Below are 23,370 nucleotides of genomic sequence, written 5' to 3'. Positions count from 1 at the left end.
CACTTGTGCTCTGTCTCTGTTTCTCAAAAATAAACATTAAAACAAAAAAATTTTTTTGAAAATATCCAGACTCAATTACACTCAGGAAGAGAATCAGACATACTTCCCTTTTATTTTATAGCAATAGTGTTACAGGATGATAAACCTATCTATTGGACTTATTAAAAACCATGGGAACTCTCAATCTGCTCATCTTTCATTTTTTAAGATTTTTTTTTTAAGTTTATTTATTTTGAGACAGAGAGCATGTAGGGAAGGGGCAGACAGAGAGGGAGAGACAGAACCCCAAGCAGGCTCCGCACAGACAGTGAGGAGCCCAATGCAGGGCTCAAATTCATCAATCATGAAATCATGACCTGACCTGAAATCAAGAGTCGGATGCTTAACCGACTGAGCCACCCAGGCACCCCTTAAGATTTTATTTTTAAATAGTCTCTACATCCAACGTGAGGCTCAAACCCACAACCCCGAGATCAAGAGTCACACACTCCACCAAGTGATCCAGGCACCCCTCAATCTGCTCATCTTATATTGACCATATGTTAAAAAGTATGCCAGTATAATCTTAAAACAAGTCTCCCTCATTGAATCAGCACCTACACTTGGCGCAGAATAACCAGTAATTTTAGTGATTGGTAAGGTTGAAAAATTTAGGGAATTCAACACTTTTATGATTCTCACTTATAAACATTACCTTCGACCACTTTTTAACCTAAAACATGTAAATTAAAACTAGCAGTGAAAATTAATTTGCTGAATTTTCTATTTACATGTTATTAAACAAAAAGTAATTGTACCATTATAGTTTTCACACTACATCAACAATCAAAATTAACCACAATTTTTTCAAACCAACAGGCTTAAGGTACAAAATTTCTATTCCTCAAACTAACTTATCTTAACTAGGAATACTAATGCCTCTAAACATTCAACAGTGACCATAACAAGATCAGAACGTAACAGCTGACACTATAGATGAAAATCAGAGAACCAATCAGCTTAATAACTTTGAGAATAAAGTAACTCACACTACCACTTAAATCACAGAAGATTCACTAGAAGCAGCTAAATTCCATTCAACAAATTCCGTGACAAATAATTACTAAAGGGCATCTGGTGGCTCAGTGAGTTAGGCATCTGAACCTTGATGTGGGCTCAGGTCATGACCTCAGAGTGCAGCATCCAGGCCCACACAGTGTGGCATCCAGCCCCAAATCAGGCTCTGTGCTGACAGTACGCAGCCTGCTTGGGATTCTCTCTCTCCGTCTGTCTCTGCCCCTTCCCCATTTGTGCTTGCTCACACACACTCTCTCTCAAAATAAATAAATAAACCTTAAAAAAAGGACAATCAGCTATTCATATGTATGGTAGGTAACTATGGGAAGTTCTTCTGTTTATAAGTTGTCAGATATAAAAACAAAGCTACATTCAAAAAACCTAGAGGCTCAACTCTGCCTTCCCCCTAACTAATGGTAAGTAGTCCGTTAGACCACTGCTTTGAGTCAAACTTTTATTCATTAGTTGACACGTCTGTGCTGTTTTAGGGTATTTTATGAACATTAGTATCCCCATGATTTTCAACATGTACACAAAAGCAGAGAGTAGTAAAAAGAAAAGGCCTACAATTACAATTCCTTCATTCAACAAATACTTATTGAATGAATACTACGCACCAGGCACTGTTCTAACCGCTGATGAACAAGGAAGCAGCAATATTAACAGTGGTGAGGAAAAGAGAAATCTAAAGGTATAAATGAATTGTCTAAAAGTAAACCAAATCTAAAGGACAAACTCTGAATCTTTCAACATGTAGAAAATATTGCACTAACATAGGAAATTATAAGCAAAAGAAAAGTAGAATAAGTGATAAAATGGGAAAATGTTTTCCTATATGACTAGAAGGCATCCCAATGAGGAGAATACAATCATCTAGGGGACATTTTGAATATCTATTGAAGTGTTTCAGCTGTCAGAGCAATTTAAAAAATGCTACTGACATTTAATGGATAAGAGGCAGGAAAACATAGGAAACTGCAGCACAAATATTTTTATTTTATTTTATTTTTTTTTAATTTTTTTTTTTTTTCAACGTTTATTTATTTTTGGGACAGAGAGAGACAGAGCATGAACGGGGGAGGGACAGAGAGAGGGAGACACAGAATCGGAAACAGGCTCCAGGCTCTGAGCCATCAGCCCAGAGCCTGACGCGGGGCTCGAACTCACGGACCGTGAGATCGTGACCTGGCTGAAGTCGGACGCTTAACCGACTGCGCCACCCAGGTGCCCCTTTTTTTTTTTTTTTTTTTTTTATTAAATTTTTTTTTTTTTTCAACGTTTATTTATTTTTGGGACAGAGAGTTTTTTAAATTTTTTTTTTTTCAACGTTTATTTATTTTTGGGACAGAGAGTATTCTCAAACTTCATATGGATAGTTAAGGAGATTAAAAAAACATCTTTATGAAAGCCTAGGTCCTACCTCCATTCTATATATAAACACCAAATCTTTCTGCATAATTTTAATATGCATTAAATGTCCAGAAAAACAACAACTGAGTAAAAACAGAGAAAGATATACTTTATTTGGGCCTTTTCTAAGAATTGCTCACCATTCTGGTAGTTTGCATATCATGGTATTAAAGTTGCGAATACTCTTGGGGCACCTGAGTGGCTCAGTTGGTTAAGCGTCCGACTTTGGCTCAGGTCATGATCTCACAGTTCTTGAGTTCCAGCCCTGATGGGGCTCTGTGCTGACAGCTCAGGGCCTGGAGACTGCTTTAGATTCTTTGTCTTCCTCTCTCTTTGCCCTTCCCCTGCTTGCTCGTGCTCTCTCTCTCTTTCTCTCTCTCAAAAATAAACGTTAAAAAAAATTAAAGTTGCAAATATTTTTAAAAATTTTTAACGTTTATTTTTGAGAGACAGAGAATGAGTGGGAGAGGGGGCAGAGAGAGAGGGAGACACAGAATTCGAAGCAGGCTCCAGGCTTTGAACCGTCAGTAGAGAGCCCCATGTGGGGCTCAAACCCACCAACCATGAGATCATGACCTGCGCCCAAGTCAGAAGATCAACCGACTGAGCCACCCAGGTGCCCCACAAATATTCTTTTAACAGTCTACTCAGGTAGTTGTTACATCTACGTTTGGTGCCAACATCCAGTATATTATACATACTTCGTTATGGACAACTGAGTACTTACATACTGAAATATGTATCATTTTATCATGAATTGTTTTCTTTTTATTTATCCTTTATCTTACAATGAGAGAATGATTTTATCATTTTAAAAACTGTATGTGTAAGAAATTGTACTATATGAATTTCATTTCATTAAAGAGAGCATTTCAAAATATTTATTATCAAAAGAGGGCACTGAGTCTGATAGGTTTGAGAACCACGAGGCTAGAAGATCAGCATCACTGTAGGATACCTACAGATCTCAGTTAACCCAGAAAGAGGTAGAAAAGGGCATGTAACCATGAAATGCTCTCTTTATTTTGAGAATATATATTCGAAGCATGGTGAAAAGTAAACATAATGGAATCTTTATTGGAAGATGGTTCTCTAGGTTTAAAGTCATTTCAAATCTAGACAACATCAAAGTGAGTGACAAAGAGGTGAATACAGGATACACTGTAAGAACTTCTCTGTGACACTTGCTGAAACTGTCAAGGAGAGAGATGACCCACCTTAACAGATTTTCAAGGAAAACAAAACTAACTGGCCTATTCAGAAAAAGAGGCTGCACAATCTATTTAACATGCAAGAAAAGTATGCTCAGTTTAAATCACGAGAACCAATTCATTTCTTTTTTTTTTTAATGTTTATATATTTATTTATTTTGAGAGAGAGCACTTGCACATGCATGCAAGCACACTCAGAGAAGGGGCAGAGAGAGAAAGAGGGAGACAGAGAATCTCAAGTAGGCTCCATGCTCATAGTGCAGAGCCCCACATGGGGCTCTATCTCATGAACCTGAAGATCATGACTTGAGCTGAAATCAAGAGTCAGAGGAGGGGTGGGCCTGGGTGGCTCAGTCAGTTAAGTATCTGACTTTGGCTCAGGTCATGATCTCATGGTGAGTTCAAGCCCCATGTCAGGCTCTGTGCTGTCAGGGCAGAGCCTGCTTCAGATTGTCTCTCTCCCTCTCTCTCTCTGCCCCTCCCCCCGCACACAATTTCTCCCTCTCTCTGTCTCTCTCAAAAATAAATGAATAAACTTTAAAAAAAAAAAAAAGGAGTCAGACGCTTAACTGAGACACCCAGGTGCCCCCAGAGCCAATTCACTTCTATTTGATATACATGCACCTGCAGACCTCTAAGGAATTCTGACTTGCTAACAGCTGAACTTAAAAAAAAGGATTTAAAAATCTTTCAGAATCTAACCTAAACTTCTGTAAGTGAAACTGTGAGAACTACCCAAAATGTTTCCACTAAGGGGCACCTGAGTGGCTCAGTTGGATAATCATCAGATTCTTGACTTTGGTTCAGGTCATGATCCCAGAGTCATGGGATCAAGCCCCCACCCACACTCCCATCGGCCCTGCACTGAATGCTCAGAGCCTGCTTGGGATTCTCTCTCTCTCCCCCTTCCCTGCTCAGGCAAGCTCTCTCTCTCTTTTATGTTTTAAAAATAAACACATTTTTTAAAAAACATTTATACTATGGTAGGGCCCTATTTCTCCACGAATAACTATTGCTCATTCCTACACTACCTTTCAATCCAAGACTACATACCTCCATTTCTCTGAATGCTCAGGCTTCCAAGAGGCACATACCAATATTATTTTACAGTCGTATATATGAAGGTAAACTGAGAGGGTCTGGTGTTTCAGCTGTGGTCAGCTGAGTGAATTAGTATCAGAACAAGGATTGATAATTCAATTCACCCTCTCTGCCAAGAGTTTAAAGACACTAAAAGTTTAGGGGCGCCTGTATGTCTCAATCAGTTAAGCGTCCGATTCTTGGTGTTGGCTCAGGTCATGATCTCACGGTTTAGTGAGTTCAAGCCCCACATCAGGCTCTGCTCTGGCATCATGGAACCTGCTTGGGATTCGATCCCTTTTCCTCTCTGCCCCTCCCCCACTCACACTGTCTCAGTCTCTCTCAAAAAAAAAAAAAAAAAAAAAAAAGACACTAGACGTTTAAACACAAAATCTCCTGAGCTCATAAAACTTCTAAGAGAGCTGTAAGAGAATGAGAGAAATTAAAACTTGAATGATGGTAAGATGAGCTATGAAGAACCTAAAAGTTAGGCTTGTTGTCTGCTTTTTGCTTTGTTTTCAAACTGGAATTTCCAGGTGTCTTACTAAGTTACAAGTCGTGTTACTACCTCAATTAATTCCCAACTGACAAAAAATGTGGATACTTTTCTTTTAGAAGTTACCCTACAGTGTGTAACTTGAGAGGAGTAATCCAATTCCTCTGGTCTCAGTAACCACAAGGAGAGAAAGTGACCCCAACAGATACAGCTATAATGGAACAGCAGTCACTAACTGCTGTCCTAAATAATCCCTGTCATCAGGGCTTTGGCTAAAATTATATGGTCTCAATTATCTTACTGAAAATTCTCATCAGGATCCTAAAATTAGGGAGAAAAAAAGCCACATCAGAACAAAACCGTAAGCACCATGGACACAAGAAGACAATCTCTTTATCCTTCTACACCATGGTTCTTCAACCTCCGCTCTCTTGCCATTTTGGGCCCAATAATTCTTTGTTGTAGGGACCTGTCCTGTGCACAGCATGTTAGCAGCATCCCAAGCCTCTATCCACTAGATGCCAGGAACAACTCTCCCCCTCTCTGCAATTTGACAACCAAAAATGTCAATAGACACTGCCAAATGTTCTCCTGGGAGGCAAAACTGCTCGTAGTTGAGAACCACTGCTTTACACTGTCTCCTTTATTGCTCATTATTAAACTGTGAAGAGATTAAAAAGAAGTCAGCATGGAACACCTGGATGGCTCAGTAGGTTAAGCGTCAGACACTTGATTTCAGCTCAGGTCATGATGTCACTGATTGGTTTGTGAGTTGGAGCCCCACCTCTGGCCTGCACTGACAGCATGGAGCCTGCTTAGAATTCTCTCCCTCTCTCTCCCCCTCTCTCACATGGGCTCTGGCACATACTCTCTCTCAAAATAAATAAATCAACTTAAGAAAAAGAGAAAGAAGTCAGCAGTCACAGGCTTATTCTTAGACCCCTTCTAATTTGAGTATATATAAAGAATTAGAAGCAATCCACACCTTCTTTCCTCTTCGAAATAATATGACTATAGCATTTTCTCCCTGAATGTACATAAAGGTCATAAAAAGCCAAGTAAACATAAAGAAACACAAAGTATTAGAATCCAGTTGGTACTTCCCAAAAAAGTACAAGGGATTTTATCTGCAGTAAGTTTAATATTTTTGTTTTTCCTCATACTGAAAAAAATCCCAAGATTTCCCCAATATATACATGTCTACATATCAGTAGAATTTCAAGGCCAGAACTAGCCTTCTACTTATAAGAATACGTATTTCTTATTTCTAGATCCTGGCAGGGACTATATTTACTGACACTGTATACTGAAACTTCACATGGTAGTATCTTATAGCACTGGCACTTTTTTTTTTTTTTAACGTTTATTTATTTTTGAGACAGAGAGAGACAGAGCATGAACAGGGGAGGGGCAGACAGAGAGGGGGACACAGAATCTGAAACAGGCTCCAGGCTCTGAGCTGTCAGCACAGAGCCCGACGCGGGGCTCGAACTCACGGACCGTGAGATATGACCTGAGCCGAAGTCGGACACTTAACTGACCAAGCCACCCAGGCACCCCTACTGGCACCTTTTTGATAAAGACCTCAGAACACTAAAGCCACTACTTTTAAAATATTGGGTATTCAACTTATCATTCAAGCAATATTTATAAGCAACTGCTACATAGTACTAGATAATCAAGCAGACTTTTTAGCTGGTGAGTCACCAATAGCAGAATCCAAGATATCTAGTAATTAAAACTTCACAGGGTACCTGGGTGGCTCAGTCAGTTGAGCGATGACTCCTGATTTCAGTTCAGGTCACAATCTCATGGTTCACAGGATGGAGCCCCCAGTGGGGCTCTGTGCTGACAGCACAGACCCTGCTTTGGATTCTCTCCCCCTCTCTCTGCCCCTCCCCCCATGTGCACATGCATATGCACACATGCTCTCAAAATAAATACTTAAAATAAAATAAAATAAATAAATATAACCTCTCAGGGGCATCTGGGTGGCTCAGCTGGTTAACTGTCTGACTCTTGATTTCAGCTCAAGTCATGATCTCATGGTTCATGGGTTCAAGCCCTGCGTAGGGCTCCACACTGACAGCAGGGAGCCTGCTTGGGATTCTCTCTCTCCCTCTCTGACCCTTCGCCAATCTCTCTCAAAAATAAATAAACTTATAAAAATAAAAAAATAAAAATAAAACCTCTCCGGCCCAGCTCATATCACTAAATTCCTTCCCAAAGTTCAGTAACACTACTAACATTACATGGACACTGCTCTGGGATCTTTGTATGAATCATGCAACTTAAATAGCAAAGTCAGTAGGCTTAGAGTTTTAAGAGTCACAAAATCTTTAAGAAATGTACTTAAATTTTTTTTTTTTTTAATTAAAACAAGAACTATACTCTTTAGCTACTCTTATTATGGAGTGGTTAGAAAGTTTTCCTGTATTAGAGTTATTATAAGCACACCACAACGATAATCCCTCGTATAGTACCTGGTAAAGAACCAAAGAAGGTAACATTACTTATTGACAAGAATGACATTTTATTAGAGCAAAGATGATATAATAAGGAGATGTGAAAGAAGCCTGTTAGTTCCTTCAGGCAGAGTCTCAGAGGGAATACACTGGCAGTCCTTAATTAGACCGGTCTCTTTCCGGATTTGGATACTCTGATCTCCATAAAACACTTAAGAAACACCCTCATTTCATCAATACCAAAAGGAGTTTGCTCTGCATATGATTTCTCTCACCTGTTTAATGAAAACCCTACCAGATTCCATCCCAGGTAATATTGTCTGGCCTTGATTTAAAAGAGGGGCAGGGTAATGTGCAGATGGAATGACACCTTTACATTCCATGACACAGTCCTATATGGTACTACTCAGTCATCCCTCAATGTAGCATAGTATCCCCATTAGTCTCGGCTTCCCGTTGTCTCTCGATAGGACATCAGGTGAGGTAGAAGCTTCTGCTGTGCCTTGAAAATAATTTTAAATTACCCAAAAATACACAATGCCACTTACCCAATCATATGTAAACTTGAAACCTTAAAGGCTTTAAACCATATAATCAAATTCTCTTATTTTAAAATCCAAATTTCACTGAAATTATTTTCACTGTAAACAGGGAAATACTTTTCAGTAAGAGAAGTTCCTAAATCCATAGTCACTTCTAGAATAGAGACTCTTTGATGAAGTCTAACGATAACAGTACCATTGAATATATTTTCATTCTAAAATTCTCTTTTATTATTTCTCCTCATTTCTTTGTATCTTTTTTCTAAACGAATCTTTTCTTCTCTTATCTGGGAGTATCCAAACCAAAGACACACAAAGCTAAAATGGATGGATCAGGGTTAGCAGTAAGACGTGTTATTTCACCAAATTTATTCAACTAAATTTGGTTTAACCTATAGAGCATTAGGCATACTCCAATCTCTCTCAGACGTTATCACCAAAATTATTTTTTTTAATACAGACATTAAAGTTAGCTGGGCTCATGAATCTTTCATAGTAGTAGGTCTGACAAGAAAAACAATAAACAAAAACCTAAGGGGAGTTTCAGGGCTAAACCGTTTGGGTAAGCTATTGCTATTACCTGCACACACTTCCAAATGAATCGAAGTTCTGTACCCTAGGGGCACCTGGGTGGCTCTGTCGGTTAAGCGTCCGACTTTGGCTCAGGTCATGATCTCAGTCTGTGGATTCGAACCCCACGTCCAGTTCTGAGCTGTCAGCACAACTTCAGATTCTGTGTCTCTCTCTCTCTGTCCCTCCCCCAACTCATGCTATCTCTCTCAAAAATAAATAAATATTTAAAAAAATTATTTTAAAGAAATTCTATACCCTAGAAATTGGGGAAGGCAAAAGAAATGAGTTCCAAAACCTTGCAACTGAACACCATTATGTTCATTATGTTAGTCCCACTGAACACCATTATGATTCTACAGAGTGAATAAATTGGCAAGAAATGAGGTGGTTCTGAAGCAGGCCTTCTTCCCACTGACTGGGTCAAGAAACCCACCTAGCACTAGCTCATTAAAAGCTGACAATAAAACTCAATAGTCCACTTCTGGTGTTCAGAAAGGACAGCACTCAGGGATGACTGTTCTTGTGATCCAACTAGCACAAGAGTAAGCACCCTTTTGAGATGCAAACTAAATCTAGACAAAGAAGAGCTTTATTCCAGAAAACCTGGCTCTGGATACCCTCAGAAAGACATCTGGTTTCCCACAACATTCGTCCAGTTCAAGAAACAACGCATGCCGACTGTATGCTAAGTACTTACAATGAAAGGAATCTCAAGTTTACATAAAAAAAATTACTTTTAAAAAACTTTTCAATGTTTTCCTATGTATATGGAAATCAGATTAGTGACTTACCAGTGTCTGAGTTGGTTTTTCAGTAGCAGAGTCAAGTTTGTACTGAATCAGATACTTACTGGCCTGATCGTTCTTACAACCAACGTGTTCAAGGTGACAGTCTAGGGTTAAGGATATAGAAATGGCCAGGAAACAAGATGAAACTCGCTGGCTCATCTGTGAATCAAAACCATACCCCTGACTACACTGCACCTTTTTCTAAAAATGAATGACAACAATGATTTACTAAGCGTTTCTTCCTTCTTCCTCAATTTACTCTTTTCTACTGCAGTCCAGCTACTCTCCTCAATCTGAATTCTACCAATCCTTCAAAACTCAATCTAAATGCAATCTCAACTGTCGCTTCTTCCCTGACTTCACATCACCAACGCTCCCGTATTCCCCTTCTCACTGAATTCTAAACCATGAACTATCCATCCTCATTCACCTATGTTGTTACTTTTTTCCATGTTTGTCTGGTCTTTCCAACAAAACTGTGAGGTCCTTAAGGGCAGGAACCATGTATTCCTTGGTACTGCCCCCAGGACTTTCAGCTGAGAAACTAATATGTACACCGGAAGTATTCAGTTATATTTAATTGCATTGGGTTTCAACTTACAAATCGGGTATGACAGATAATAAATGAGACTAAAAAGGCATCAAACTAAGACTTAAAAAAACACCTACTAAGTCTTTCAAACTATCTCTTTTCAAGACCACGAAGTGGGGACTTGAGAAGAGAAGAAATTGTGGCAAGTTAGACTGTTTTCTCATTTTTAAAGGCAAACAGCAAACAGCACTTAAACACTGGAAGACCCCAATGTTCAACAAGGCATCACATTCAGCCTGTCACTGGTCACACATACCGGCTGAATCCCAGGCTCCCTCTCTGTGGTTAAGAGAGATTTCTGGAGGCTCTGGTGTCTGCTGGCAAAAAGAGAAAAAACAAAAACAAAAACAAAAAACAAAAACGAGCAAAAAAGAAAAAAAAAAACCAAGGCATCGGCTCTTAGCACTGAAATATGGCAAAAAGTGTGCACACACATACACAACCCAATCAGCAAGCAAAAGTGAAATACCACATAGATGCAACTATGACCCTGGAGTTATAGGGGGTGGGGCAAAAACAGAGGAAAGAAAATGCCATAGAAGTCTGAAAAGTGCCAACTTTTAGGTGAAAAGGCTAAATACCCTTTAGGCCCTTAATACCCTTAATTCACTAGACTTCATTTGTTTCTAAGAAATAAGACAAGCAGACATACTTTAACAGGCTTTCTCACAGACTGCATTGGAGACACTATAAACACGGAGGTGAGTCCTTATGTAGCCACCCTGTCTTAAGGCTGAACCTGGATACTGCCAAGGAAAAGAACGACCGTAACTGATTCTAAAGATGGCTGGCCAAGGGCAGAATTACCATTCATCCCTGTGGGTCCCCTTGCAGTAGCTTATAACCCAACCCAAAAGAGCTGGGTTTGAAGGGTTGTAGCCGGCTCGCCTGCTGCAGAAGCACATTCTTTACAACCACAGCACTACCTCTCTAGAGGCTAACAGTATGGCAGAAAACTGGTGAAAACCAATTTTATGTCAAAGGATGCAGTCCCCAGCATTCTGTCCTGGATCTTTTTATTAAGTAAATAGGCAGGATTGGAGAAGGGGACAAGTAAGGGAGGTGATGCTATAAGACACGGGCAACAGGACAACCAAAATAACCAAGCTGCAACAATATGTCCTGCCTTCTTCCCAAAGCCATTCCCTTCAATAGTGACAGGGAGCACAGGCCGTCTGCAAGTCATTAGCACACTTGTTTTCACTTTCACAAGAACCTCGGAAACCAATGAAGAGCAAAACCCCCCCACCTCCCCAGAGCTACCTTCCAACCCTCTTTTTCTTTCTGTGCTTGCTTCCTTCCTTCCCTAGGGACAACCGAATAGGGACAATCCTCAGCAATCCGCTATTTGGCTCCACTGGAGAAGGGGGAGGGGGGAACTGGTTAAAAGTGGAAAAGGCCACAGAGGTAGATGAGAAACAACTGCAGAAAGAGTACCGAGAGTGGGAAAGAGAGGTCATCGTGGGAAGGAGACAAGGTGAAAAAGAGGGAAAGAAAATTGAAGGAAGAGTTGTCAGAGAACTTGCTAAGACAGACAAAAAGATGGAGGGGAGAGGGTCAAGAGACGAGAGGAAGCGAGGGGCAGGTGGAGCATCCGAGGGGGGAAAGGGCTGGGCGGGAGCTCCGGAGCCGGGGCCGGGACTCCCGGGGTCTGTGACCAGCCACCGGAGAACAGTGAGCAGCGGGTATTTGGGAGACGGGTGTCAGAGGAATCCGGGCTGTGCAGGAAGCTTAAGACCCATTCGGGGACTTCGGGGCGAGGAATCCACGCGGAGGCCCAAGCGCAGAGGGCACGGGGCTCTTACCGGTAGTTTCGGGCTGACCTCGCCCTTGCAAAAGTGGCAGAAAAACCGGTGCGCGGCAACAGCGGCGCCCGCGCCCGCCCCGGCTGCCGAGGCCTCCGCCATCTTTCTCTTCCGCCGCGGCTGTCCGAGAGGGCAGCGGCCCGTCCCTCGTCAGGCCGCTACCTCCCGGCTGCGGTCGCCGCCTCGGCCGCCGCCGCTTCCTCAGGGCGGCCCGCCGCTCCAGCGCCCGCGCCGGTCACGTGAGTCCGCCGGGCCCAGCGAGCCGGCGGCGCGGACGGCGACCCCGCGGCCCGCCTCCCGGCACCAGAGAGGCGCAGGAAGGAGAGTCCGCCCGCCGCGGCCCGCCCGCCGGCTCTTCAGACAGCGGCTTGCAGGTCCTCCAACCTTCCAGCGAGAATAAAGACAGAGCGTCACCGGAAACCACTGAAACTCTGGGGTAGAGCGGCACGCGTTGTTTCCCTTTCCCTCCTACTGGTCATCCGCGCGCTGGCGTGCGAGGCCGTGGGCTCCCCCTCTGCCCCGGCGGCCAGCGGGAGCCGCAAGAAGCCACCGTGGGCTACGCGGCGGCATTAGACTGCATTCACCCGGAGGTTAGTGGGCGAAGCGGCCTTGTCTCTGGACCAGGGGACCAAGTCCGGAACGGGAAGCTGCGTGAAGGGTGTGCAGAGTCAGGAGCTGAGCTCCTTGGAAATCCTTTTCTGAGGATGCTTGCCTGAAGACGTGTGGGTGGGAATACTGAGGCAGAGAGGCAAAGATTTGATCTCTGGGGATTTGGGAGAATAAATGAACAAACCAGTGTTTGGTAGCACTTGGGATAATAAGGAAGTAATCATACTGTATGTAGAGTCAACTATGTCTGTTTCTGTTTGTGTCTACTTTGTCAAGAAGTAGAAATTTCAGAATTAAATACTGCCCTTCAGACAACATATTTCATCTATTTGAAGCACCCAGTTGAGAAGTTTTCCTTTATTTTTCTAAGTTGTCATTTCCTTGATGGACTGGGAATGCCATTACCTGTTCACTCCCAGTGGGCTGTGAACAGTGGCCTTAATTCTCCCAAGCAAATGAAGTATAGATAGAATTTAAGGTCTATGACATTGCAATACCATCTACAACAATTTTTGAAGAACATTAGAATCACACATAATCCCATCAAGGTCAATTATAGTCTTCGAGTCTTTTGTCTTTTTTTTTTTTTTTTATGCACACATATTTCTTTTTTTGTTTTTCATAATAATTGAGTTTTCCTCTACATTTTGCTTTGTAACCTGCTTCTTTCACTTAATGAACAATTTTCTATGCTCGTACATAAACTTTGTTTTAAATGGTGGCGTAGTATTCCATTGTATGGGTGTGCCATCATTTACTGAATTAACTCCTTATTGTTAGACATTAGGTTGTTTCCAGTATATCAGTATTCTAAGGAGAAGTACAGTGACATCTTTTATTTATTTTCTTGAGACAGCGTATCTAAAATGAAATTATTAGGTTGAAGGTATGCAAGATGTTAATTAAGCCTTTTGATATGTAATGTCAAAATTGCCCCCAGAAAGTACATGAATTTGCCCTCAGCAGCTCTGCTTCCAGCATAAAAGAAAAACTTTCCATCATATAGCTTTTTTCCCCCCTAGCTCTGAGACTCCTTGGTACAATGACTCAAGCAGAAATTAAACTTTGTTCTTTGTTGCTGCAAGAGCATTTTGGAGAGATTGTAGAAAAAATAGGAGTCCACCTAATCAGAACTGGCAGCCAGCCATTAAGAGTAATTGCCCACGACACAGGAACATCGCTGGATCAGGTATGTGTAGACGACATTAATTTGCTTTCATTCGTTTACCTACCTTTAAATACTGTTGCTCCTTACCCCACAAAATAGAAAAGGGAGAGAGTCTCCCCTAGGTTCAAAACAGTGTTATTGGTGGGGGCAGGGGGGTGGGAAGAGATATAGGCCTCAAGGTTCTTCTCGAGGTGGCTCATCATGGCTTCTTAGGCAAATCTTTGCTCTTATTATGTCAGACCTCGTTTATTCATAATGAGTCTATTAATCTCAGTGCTACCTTTAAGGAATGAGTACAATGGAAGGAAAGTACATTGTACTTTGAACAATCAGAGGAAATATGAGCATCACAGGGAGAAATCTTGCTGATTTCTTCCATTGACATGTGATTTTTTTTTTTAATTTTTTGATGTTTATTTATTTCTGAGACAGAGACAGAGCATGAGCAGGGGAGGGGCAGAGAGAGAGGGAGACACAGAATCCAAAGCAGGCTCCAGGCTCTGAGCTGTCAGCACAGAGCCCGACGCGGGGCTCGAACTCACAGACTGTGAGATCGTGACCTGAGCCGAAGCCGGACGCTCAACCGACTGAGCCACCCAGGCGCCCCGACATGTGATTCTTAATAACTGTTCCAGTGGAGGGAAGGAAGAAGCACAGAGGTTCTTAGCCAGCTATCTCCTAATACTTAGTAAATTGTTGGACAAAAATTGGCAACACAAATGAGCTGTGTCTTCAGATCTTTCCTTTCTTTCTTTTGGGTCCCATCTAGGTCAAAAAAGCCCTTTGTGTGCTCATCCAGCACAACCTGGTGATATATCAAGTGCACAAACGTGGCGTAGTGGAGTATGAAGCCCAGTGCAGCCGAGTGTTGCGAATGCTTAGGTATCCCCGGTACATCTACACTGCCAAAACACTGTACAGTGACACTGGAGAGCTCATTGTTGAGGAGCTGCTGTTGAATGGCAAAATGACAATGTCAGCTGTTGTGAAGAAAGTGGCAGACCGGCTTACAGAGACTATGGAGGGTCAGTACTGTATCCACAGCTGTTAGCAAAACCATAGGTTAGCTGACTGCAGGAGTGGACCCGCAGCTAACTTAGGCCATCTCACCTGCCTCTTTCCTCCTGTTGTACAGATGGCAAGACCATGGACTACTCTGAGGTATCAAACACATTTGTGCGACTAGCAGACACACACTTTGTGCAGCGTTGCCCCTGGGTGCCTGTTACTGAGAATTCAGACCCTGGGCCGCCACCACCTGCCCCCATTCTTATCATCAGTGAAAAGGACATGTACTTGGTTCCTAAACTGAGCTTGATAGGTAAGGAATTTTGACCCCTAGAACTGTGACATGCCCTAATTGTGGATTCTTCCTCAATGATCATTAAATGAATGAATGAATCCATCGAGCAGTTACCAAGGATTTATTCTGTGGTGTAAAATGATAAACAAGTCCCTGACCTTTTGGGCCTTAAGTCTAATGTAAGAGACTTACATTAATCAAATAACCACATAGATATGTAACTAATGGTGTTAAGTATTATGAAGGAAAAGTATGTGATGTTATGAAAACATATAACGGGACCAGATTTATCAAGGTTTAAAACACATGCTTCTTTAAGAAAGTGGCATTTGAACTACTATTTGAAGCAAAAGTAGGAACTAACCAGTGACGTAACGTACGAAGGAGTACAGAGGACAAACATTGTTAGCAAAAGGAATAGTATGCAGTGAGGGGAAAAAAATAGGTTATTTGAGGAAGTAAAAAATGGGTCAGTGTAGTTAAATCATGGTGAGCAAAGGTAAGAGAACTATGAGATAAGGATAGAAAGGCAGGGAGGCACCTGGTGGCTTCTGACTCTTGATTTCAGCTCAGGTCATGCTCTCACAGCTGGTAAGATCAAGCCTCACGTCAGGCTCCATGCTGACAGCACAGAGCCTGCTTGGGAGTGGTTCTCTCTCCCTCTCTTTCAAAATACATAAATAAACTTGGGGCACCTGGGTGGCTCAGTCGGTTGAGCGTCCGACTTCGGCTCCGGTCATGATCTCACGGTTTGTGGGTTCGAGCCCCGCGTCGGGCTCTGTGCTGATGGGCTCAGAGCCTGGAGCCTGCTTTGGATTCTGTGTCTCCCTCTCTCTTCCCCTCCCCTGCTCACACTCTGTCTCTCTCTCTCCTTCAAAAATAAATAAACATTAAAAAATTAAAAAAAAATACATAAATAAACTTTAAAAAAAAGATAAGCAGGGGCTAGATCGTGCAAGACCTTCTATAGCAACTTTTTTTTTAATTTTTTTTTTTAATGTTTATTTATTTTTGAGACAGAGACAGAACATGAGCAGGGAAGGGGCAGAGAGAGAGGGAGACACAGAATGTGAAGCAGGCTCCAGGCTCTGAGCTGTCCGCACAGAGCCCGATGCGGGGCTCGAACTCACGAACTGTGAGATCATGACCTGAGCCGAAGCCAGACGCTTAACCGACTGAGCCACCCAGGTGCCCCTATAGCAACTTTTTTATCCTAAGAGCAAAGATTTTTCTTTAAATCCAAAGGATTTAAAGGAAGTGACATGACCTTATTTGCATTTTTAAAAGAATTTTCTGCCTGCAGAAAGGATGGGGCAAAAATAAATGTTGACAAACCCATTGAAAAATTATATCTAGAAGGGGTAAAGAGGACAGAAGTACCAAGAATGACATTTGTGTGTCTGACTTGCATATGGGGGAGGAGGATGGTCCCGCTTACTGAAAGGAAGCATTGGAGCAGGAGCAGTTTGAGGGAGAAAGATTAAGACTTAATTTTGTGACTATATGGAGCCTTCAAATGGCTTCATCATTAAGTTGAATTTCTTTTTTTTTATTATTATTATTTTTTAATGTTTATTTTTGAGACAGAGAGACAGAGCATGAACGGGGGAGGGTCAGAGAGAGAGGCAGACACAGAATCCGAAGCAGGCTCTAAGCTGTCAGCAAAGAGCCCGATGTGGGGCTTGAACCCACAGACCACAAGACCATGACCTGAGCTGAAGTCAGACGCTTAACTGACGGAGCCACCCAGGCACTCCAACTTGAATTTCTTGTAGCTCCTCAGCAATTTTAGCCTAGAGGCAGCTGGAGGTATCTTGGGATGGAGGGACACCTGCTCTTACGTTCAGTGATTTCCTGTCTTCATATGAGATGAGCCTCACTAGTCACCTGTTTTATTTGGCAGGAAAAGGTAAAAGGAGAAGATCATCTGATGAAGATGCTGCTGGGGAGCCGAAGGCCAAAAGACCAAAACATGGCACAGATAACAAAGAGGTAATGGGGCTTCTTGATTAGGAGTCCTCACCCTGATGAGCAGAAAGAGCACGAAGATAACAAGCCCCAAGAGAGATGACAAGGTCCTTGGTTGAGAAGTAGGAGGATTACGAACTTCATTAAAGTTGGCCAGGAATAAACTATTAGTGTGAACATCATTGCCGTCCCCTTCTGAGGCTTCACTTCACTTCTGTCATTGGACAGTGGTAACAGCTTATGCCAGAAAAAAGGCTGCCTGTTTTCTCTCTGAAATAAGAGGCAAGGTCATATGCTGAGAGCAGGAAGAGAGGGGTAAATGGGAGACTTAACGAAGAGTTCAGACAGAGAAAGATTAGAGGTGAGTTTAGAGAATCTAAAGTTGGGTATCGTGAGTTTGTCTTGTCAAGGCACTATGCCACATGATTGGATGATTTTTGTCCAGTCCACGTAGTTGCTACTGAATAGGAAAAGAAATAGTGAACAGCTAAATCCAGTTCTTCCCCCACAAAATTCTTCACCATATTTTCTGTACCAAAATGTTTCTCTTTAATCCTTTTCTCCTCCTCAGCCCATTCCAGATGATGGGATTTATTGGCAGGCCAACCTTGACAGATTCCACCAGCACTTCCGTGACCAAGCCATTGTCAGCGCAGTTGCCAACAGGATGGACCAGGTGATATCTGAGTGGGTGGGACAGTGGCCTGGATCAGGAACATTCACTTATTTGCCAGATGTGGCCATTGGCATATAGCCAGAGCCAGCACAGCAGAGTGAATTCTGAATTCCAGTTCACTTTTCAAACCCAGACCAGCAGCGAGATCGTGCGGACTATGCTTCGGATGAGTGAGATTACCACTCCCTCTACTGCTCCCTTCACCCAGCCGTTGTCTTCCAATGAGGTGACTTTCGTGTTCTTGTACTAGTTTTCTGACACACTGTGGGATATTATAATTCTTCTACATCGAGCCTGGGATTAGGTTGAGGTCTGAGCCTTTGAACGAGTTTTTATTGTTTCAGGTAGGACAGGGATTCTCTTCAGATGGTAGCTGCTGAAATATTTGGCCTTGGGGCTCCTGGATAGCTCAGTTGGTTAAGCATCCAACTCTTGATCTCAACTCAGGTCTGATTTCATGGTCATGAGATCAAGCCCTGGCTCTTGCACTGACAGGGCTCAGCACTGACAATGCAGAGCCTGCTTTGGATTCTCACTCTCCCTTTCTCTGCCCTTTCCTTGCTCTCGTGCATGCACACTCTCCCTGTCTCTCTCTCTCTCGCTCTGTCTCTCTCTCTCTCCCTTAAAATAAATAAATAAACATTTAAAAAAGAAAGAAAGAGGGACGCCTGAGTGGCTCAGTTGGTTAAGCATCCGACTTTGGCTCAGGTCATGATCTCGTGGTTCATGAGTTCGAGCCCCACATCAGGCTCTGTGCTGACAGCTCAGAGCCTGGATCCTGCTTCGGATTCTGTGTCTCCCTCTGTCTGACCCTCTGCCACTTGCACTCTGTCTCTCGCTCTGTCTCAAAAATAAACATTAAAAAAAAATTTTTTTTTTTAAAGAAAAAAATATTTGGTCTCTAGGGATCTAGCCTTTAAAAACCTAAACCATTACCTTGGTCAAAGTACAAGCTATTCCTAATTGTTCTTAGACTCCACTATTTGGAATCTGAGAACCTTTGTTGGTGCTCAAACATTATTTGGTCCCTTACATTTGTTTTGTTGAGTATATTCATTTTGTGTATTTCAGATTTGCTTTTAATATATGTCTTTCTTAAAACATGAAAAACTTAATGTATCAAATAACATATTTAATTTCATAACAATATGTATCCATATTAAATATAATTATATTTTCATTTTATATTACTTAAAAATTTTTGAACTTGTTACATAACAAAGATTTCAGGGTTTTTTATTTTGACAAAAATTATTACGTGACCTATATTCAGACAGCATAGAAATGCATAATTTTTTTTAAGTTGTAGCCCCCCCCTAAACTTTTAGGAATGATGGACATGTTCTATATCTTATTGTGGGTATAATTGTCAACACTCATCAAACTGAACCTCTAAGATCTGGACTTGTTACTATGTGTAACAATACCTCAGTTTAAATATATAGTTTTGTATGATCCCAGCCCCAGGGATTCCTGTTAATAGTTGGTACTTATCTTTATTGTCACATTTATGTAGATATATATCTATATATATATCTATATATATATATATATATATGTAGATATATATATAGATATATATTTAGCAAAAAAAATAGGATTTTACTTTACATACTCTTCTAAAGTTGCTTTTTTCATATGACAGTATATCTAAGCCACCTTTTTCATGTCTGTATATTTAAATCTGTCTCATTTTTCATAATGGCAGTATCATATTCCACTTAGTAGCCATGCTGTACTTTATTTTAATCAGTTGCTTATTATTATGCATTTGGATTGTTTCTAGTTTTTTACTCTTAACAAACAATGCTGCTATACATTTGGACACATTTATACTTCTGATACCTAAAATTAAAACAATTTTATCTCAGTAATGTCAGCAATTCTAAGTTCCCAAACCCATTTTCACCATCTCTTTTGCTCCATAGATCTTTAGATCCCTGCCTGTTGGCTATAACATCTCTAAACAAGTTCTCGATCAGTATCTCACTCTACTGGCAGACGATCCAGTAAGTCTGAATTTGCTTTCTTTCTTTCTGTTTTGTTTGTTTGTTTTTTTCTTTTTTCTGCTATGTTTACGATTTATTTCTACCACTGAAACCTGGTATCCTCTGGGAGCCTCATTTTCTACCTGGCCAGCTCAGACAGATAGGAGGGCTACCTGCTGCAAACTCTTGGCCAGATTTGCTCCTTTGGAAACAGAATCACTGGACTTTCCATTCAGTTAACTCTCTCTCTCTCTCTCTCTCTCTCTCTCTCTCTCTCTCTCTCTTTTTTTAATAGCTAGAGTTTGTTGGAAAGTCTGGCGACAGTGGTGGAGGAATGTATGTCATCAGTATCCTTACCAGTTATTTCCTTACTGTTGGGCAACCTGAACTATGAAACAGAATAGTGACTTATGAAAGAAGAGACTGGATAATATTCAGTATACTAAATAATTCAGAAAACCGAACTACTACATTAGATGATAAAGAAGTAAAAAGGACTTTTAAATAACCAAATTTTAGTTCCGCAAAACCCTGACTTAAATCCTAGTAAATGAAGGTATTGAAATACTTTCATACTATAAGTGAGACCAATGTGAAAGATAAAATTGCATTTAAATTTTAACTTAGAGACTTAGGAATAAAACTAAGATCCCAGTGACCAGGCCAGAACGTTACTGACCTTAATCCTCTATGTGAAGACCTGCATAAAGCTCTAGGATCCCTAGCCACAGCCACTCTGGAGTCTGTCGTACAGGAGAGGTAAGATCACCCTGCTCATGGTTGGGGTCTGACACTTCCTTTCCACACTCCATTTGAATAAGCAATTTGATCATTCTGTAAGCAAGCAGTGTAGATACATCTCGGTGCATCTTGCCCCATTTTTCCACTGGACTGTTACAGATCCCACCCACTACTACTCTTCACCCTAAATATCCTCCTGCTTAATTCCCAGTGATGCCAATTAACCAGACTTCCTAAAGCCTTTCCTTACAAATGCAGGAACTGAGGTACTCACGGGAGTCAGCAGTGTGGTCAGCAGTACCGTCACCAGTCTGGAGTTGTGAGAGAACTCCCTGACCACTGCTCCTCTCTCTGGCCCTGGCCCCACACATGGAAACAGAGCAGCCGCCATTTGTGACTCAGAGCTAAAACTTACCTATGTTGGTATGCCATTTACTTTCTTTATTCCTTTCCAGATTTGGGTCTCGCTGTGCCAGAATATTCCGTCTAGTTTTGCAAAAGAAACACTTGGAGCAGAAACAGGTAGAAGACTTTGCAATGATTCCAGCAAAGGAGGCAAAGGATATGCTTTATAAGATGCTCTCAGAAAATTTCATATCACTCCAGGTAACCAGTGGCATAATGGTCACCAACCAGTGGAGCTGGCCTAGGGTGAAAGAAACTTCTGAGGCAAACATCCTGAGCCCCAAGCAAACTCTCTGTCCAGCTGTGAGATGGAAAAAAAAAAAAAAAAAAGATTAACCAAGACATAGTAAGGACTTGAAAAAGAATTGGGGAGCTTTAAGTGGCCTAGTTGAAAAGAGGCACAGCCAAGAAATCACCCCAGAATCACCCTTTATTCCTCAGCTCTTAGTCCCTGTGATTTGTCCTTTCTTCAGGCATTAAGTTTATTACAGATTAAATTTCTCAGCAGCATCTTCTGGGTCTTCACTACGTGCAGAGCCATGTAGTATACCCTATGACGAAACAGAATCTCAATTCTGCCCCTGATTCAGTTATATTGAGCAAAGTACCTACCGTCATTTTTTCTCATCCTTAATGTGATGGATGGTGGTAATAAAAATAATGTGGTTTATCTTAAAGATCAAATACAATCAATAAGCATTAGTTGCCTTCTCTTTCTTCCCCACTGAGGATGCCAGCAATCATATAGACAAATCTCTTCATGTGGCCGATTTTGCCATAAACCCAGATGCTGAATGACTGGAGAATAGAAGAGTATAAGTGAAAGAAAGGGCTGAGTAGCTCTGGATGGGACAGGCGTTTACTCTGCCAGTTCTAAAGAAGAGTCTGATTTCTCTTTTCTGTCTTTCTGTGGACAAATAGGAAATTCCCAAAACGCCAGACCATGCCCCATCCAGGACCTTCTATTTATATACTGTGAACATCCTGTCAGCTGCCCGAATGTTGCTGCACAGGTGCTACAAGGTAACTGCTTCTGGACCTTCTCCCCATTCCTTCCACCCGACAAGTCTCACCCTCATGCCCCCTTTAGCTATTTTACTTGAGCTACTTAAATAGAACCATGTGCATTTCTGTGTTTCTTCTCTCCCCTCAGAGCATAGCCAACTTAATAGAAAGGAGACAGTTTGAAACCAAAGAGAACAAGTAAGTAGCATTTTCAATTGAGTAATTACATTTTTCAAGGTCAAAGTCTCGAAGGGAAATTTCCTGTAGAAATAGAAACCAAAAGAGACAATAACCAGTCTAGTTGCATTGAAATATTGTCTTGGGTTGACATAAATCATACATTAGTCTAAACTGCTCTAATATACCCCCAGTAAAATAATTTGGCAGATTAAATTTATGAGAAACGTACAAACTGGCATTAAACAGACGAGAGGCAGTAAGAGTTTGAGGAGTAAAGTCGTATATTTAGTTAAATTTGTAAAAACTATGGTTAGTGGGTGACAGTATCTATTTGATCAGGAACGTGGGAGATGGGGGAGTTCTGCCATAAGGCTAACAGGTAAGAGAATCTCCAAGGCTAGGGGACATACCTCAGACTTGTGTTTGTCTGACAGGCGTCTGCTGGAAAAGTCACAGAGGGTAGAAGCCATCATTGCATCTATGCAGGCTACAGGTGCAGAGGACGCACAGCTACAAGAAATAGAGGAAATGATCACAGCCCCTGAACGCCAGCAGCTAGAAACCCTGAAGCGTAATGTCAACAAGTAAGTATCATAAAGTTCAGACCTAGTTTCAAAATACCTTTCAGAAAAATCCACCTTGATACCCTGCTACCACTCCAACTTCACCCAAGCAATCCTAAACTATCTTCCTCCCCAGCTCGACTGGCAGAATTTAATCCACCTGTTTTCCTAAGCTAAGAACTCTGAAAGCATCTTCAGCTTCTTCTCCCTTACCACACTCTTATTCACCAAGTCTGTTGATTTAAGCTCAGTAGTGTGCCTCAATCTGGCCTTTCATCTTGGTCCTCATGCAGGCCCCCATCACTTATTTTCTAGACCTTTGCCGTCACCTCTGCCTTCAAACTATGTCTTAAAGTGCCTTCAAGTCCATTTTCCATGGCCTCCGATCATAAATATGCTCATGAATGTTCAGTCTGGAAAACGCTTTCCCTTTTTCACTCAGGTTGGATGCCAGTGAGATCCAAGTGGATGAAACCATCTTCCTGCTGGAGTCATATATTGAGAGCACCATGAAGAGACAATGACCTGGAAAAAGAGCCTTCCTCAAAAAGTCTGAGGAGATTGGAAGGAAAAATAAAGGCAGTGCCTGATGCATTCTTTACAGTGGAATATGTTGCAGATTCTTACACTGGAATGCCCTCTCCATGCCTCCTGCCTAGAATACACCAGAAAGTTTTTTAAAGTTTGCTGAAACTGTCTTAGCCCCATCACTGTATTCTCCCTTCATCAGATTTTGACAGAGGAAA

The 23,370-nt window shown here is 41.7% G+C and overlaps 2 protein-coding genes across 5 annotated transcripts in view; one reads left to right on the top strand and one right to left on the bottom strand.

Moving 5' to 3' along the window:
• Positions 1-12,324, bottom strand: part of RNF115 (ring finger protein 115) — a 90,759-nt gene extending 78,435 nt beyond the window's left edge. Inside the window, exon 1 of one of the 2 annotated variants that reach the window (XM_053890378.1) lies at positions 12,019-12,324. In XM_053890378.1, the coding sequence (XP_053746353.1) occupies positions 12,019-12,120 (102 nt within the window). In that variant the 5' untranslated portion in view covers positions 12,121-12,324. The remainder of the gene's footprint in view (positions 1-12,018) is intronic. The other variant, XM_053890382.1, reaches the window with a different exon arrangement.
• A 169-nt stretch (positions 12,325-12,493) lies between these two features.
• Positions 12,494-23,233, top strand: POLR3C (RNA polymerase III subunit C). Of its 3 annotated transcripts, none has more exons than XM_019436517.2 (15): positions 12,494-12,608; positions 13,650-13,816; positions 14,565-14,820; positions 14,931-15,116; positions 17,002-17,090; positions 17,638-17,742; positions 17,858-17,968; positions 19,671-19,751; positions 20,026-20,077; positions 20,429-20,489; positions 20,927-21,077; positions 21,798-21,899; positions 22,030-22,079; positions 22,496-22,645; positions 23,067-23,233. In XM_019436517.2, exons 2-15 carry the CDS (start codon positions 13,670-13,672, stop codon positions 23,146-23,148), a joined length of 1,623 nt encoding a protein of 540 aa, XP_019292062.1. In that variant the 5' UTR covers positions 12,494-12,608; positions 13,650-13,669; the 3' UTR covers positions 23,149-23,233. The 3 variants fall into 3 exon arrangements, with proteins under 3 accessions (XP_019292062.1, XP_019292063.1, XP_019292064.1); XM_019436518.2 differs by having other exon boundaries at positions 12,495-12,608; positions 17,876-17,968; XM_019436519.2 differs by lacking the exon at positions 17,858-17,968 and having other exon boundaries at positions 12,495-12,608.
• Positions 23,234-23,370: the final 137 nt, after the last annotated feature.

This window comes from Panthera pardus, unplaced genomic scaffold (genome assembly GCF_024362965.1).
Source record: "Panthera pardus isolate Hobbes unplaced genomic scaffold, ASM2436296v1 HiC_scaffold_11, whole genome shotgun sequence".
In the NCBI taxonomy this organism is placed as follows: Eukaryota; Metazoa; Chordata; class Mammalia; order Carnivora; family Felidae; genus Panthera; species Panthera pardus.
This window is presented reverse-complemented; position numbering and strand designations above follow the sequence as displayed.

What these genes read in the sequence shown, in the direction of transcription:
- POLR3C (XM_019436517.2), top strand. Translation starts at nt 13,670, where the DNA reads ATGACTCAAGCAGAAATTAAACTTTGTTCTTTGTTGCTGCAAGAGCAT. An exon ending in AGCCGTTGTCTTCCAATGAG is followed by an intron (nt 17,969 to 19,670) that starts GTGACTTTCGTG and finishes TTTGCTCCATAG; the next exon opens with ATCTTTAGATCCCTGCCTGT. An exon ending in AAAATTTCATATCACTCCAG is followed by an intron (nt 21,078 to 21,797) that starts GTAACCAGTGGC and finishes GTGGACAAATAG; the next exon opens with GAAATTCCCAAAACGCCAGA.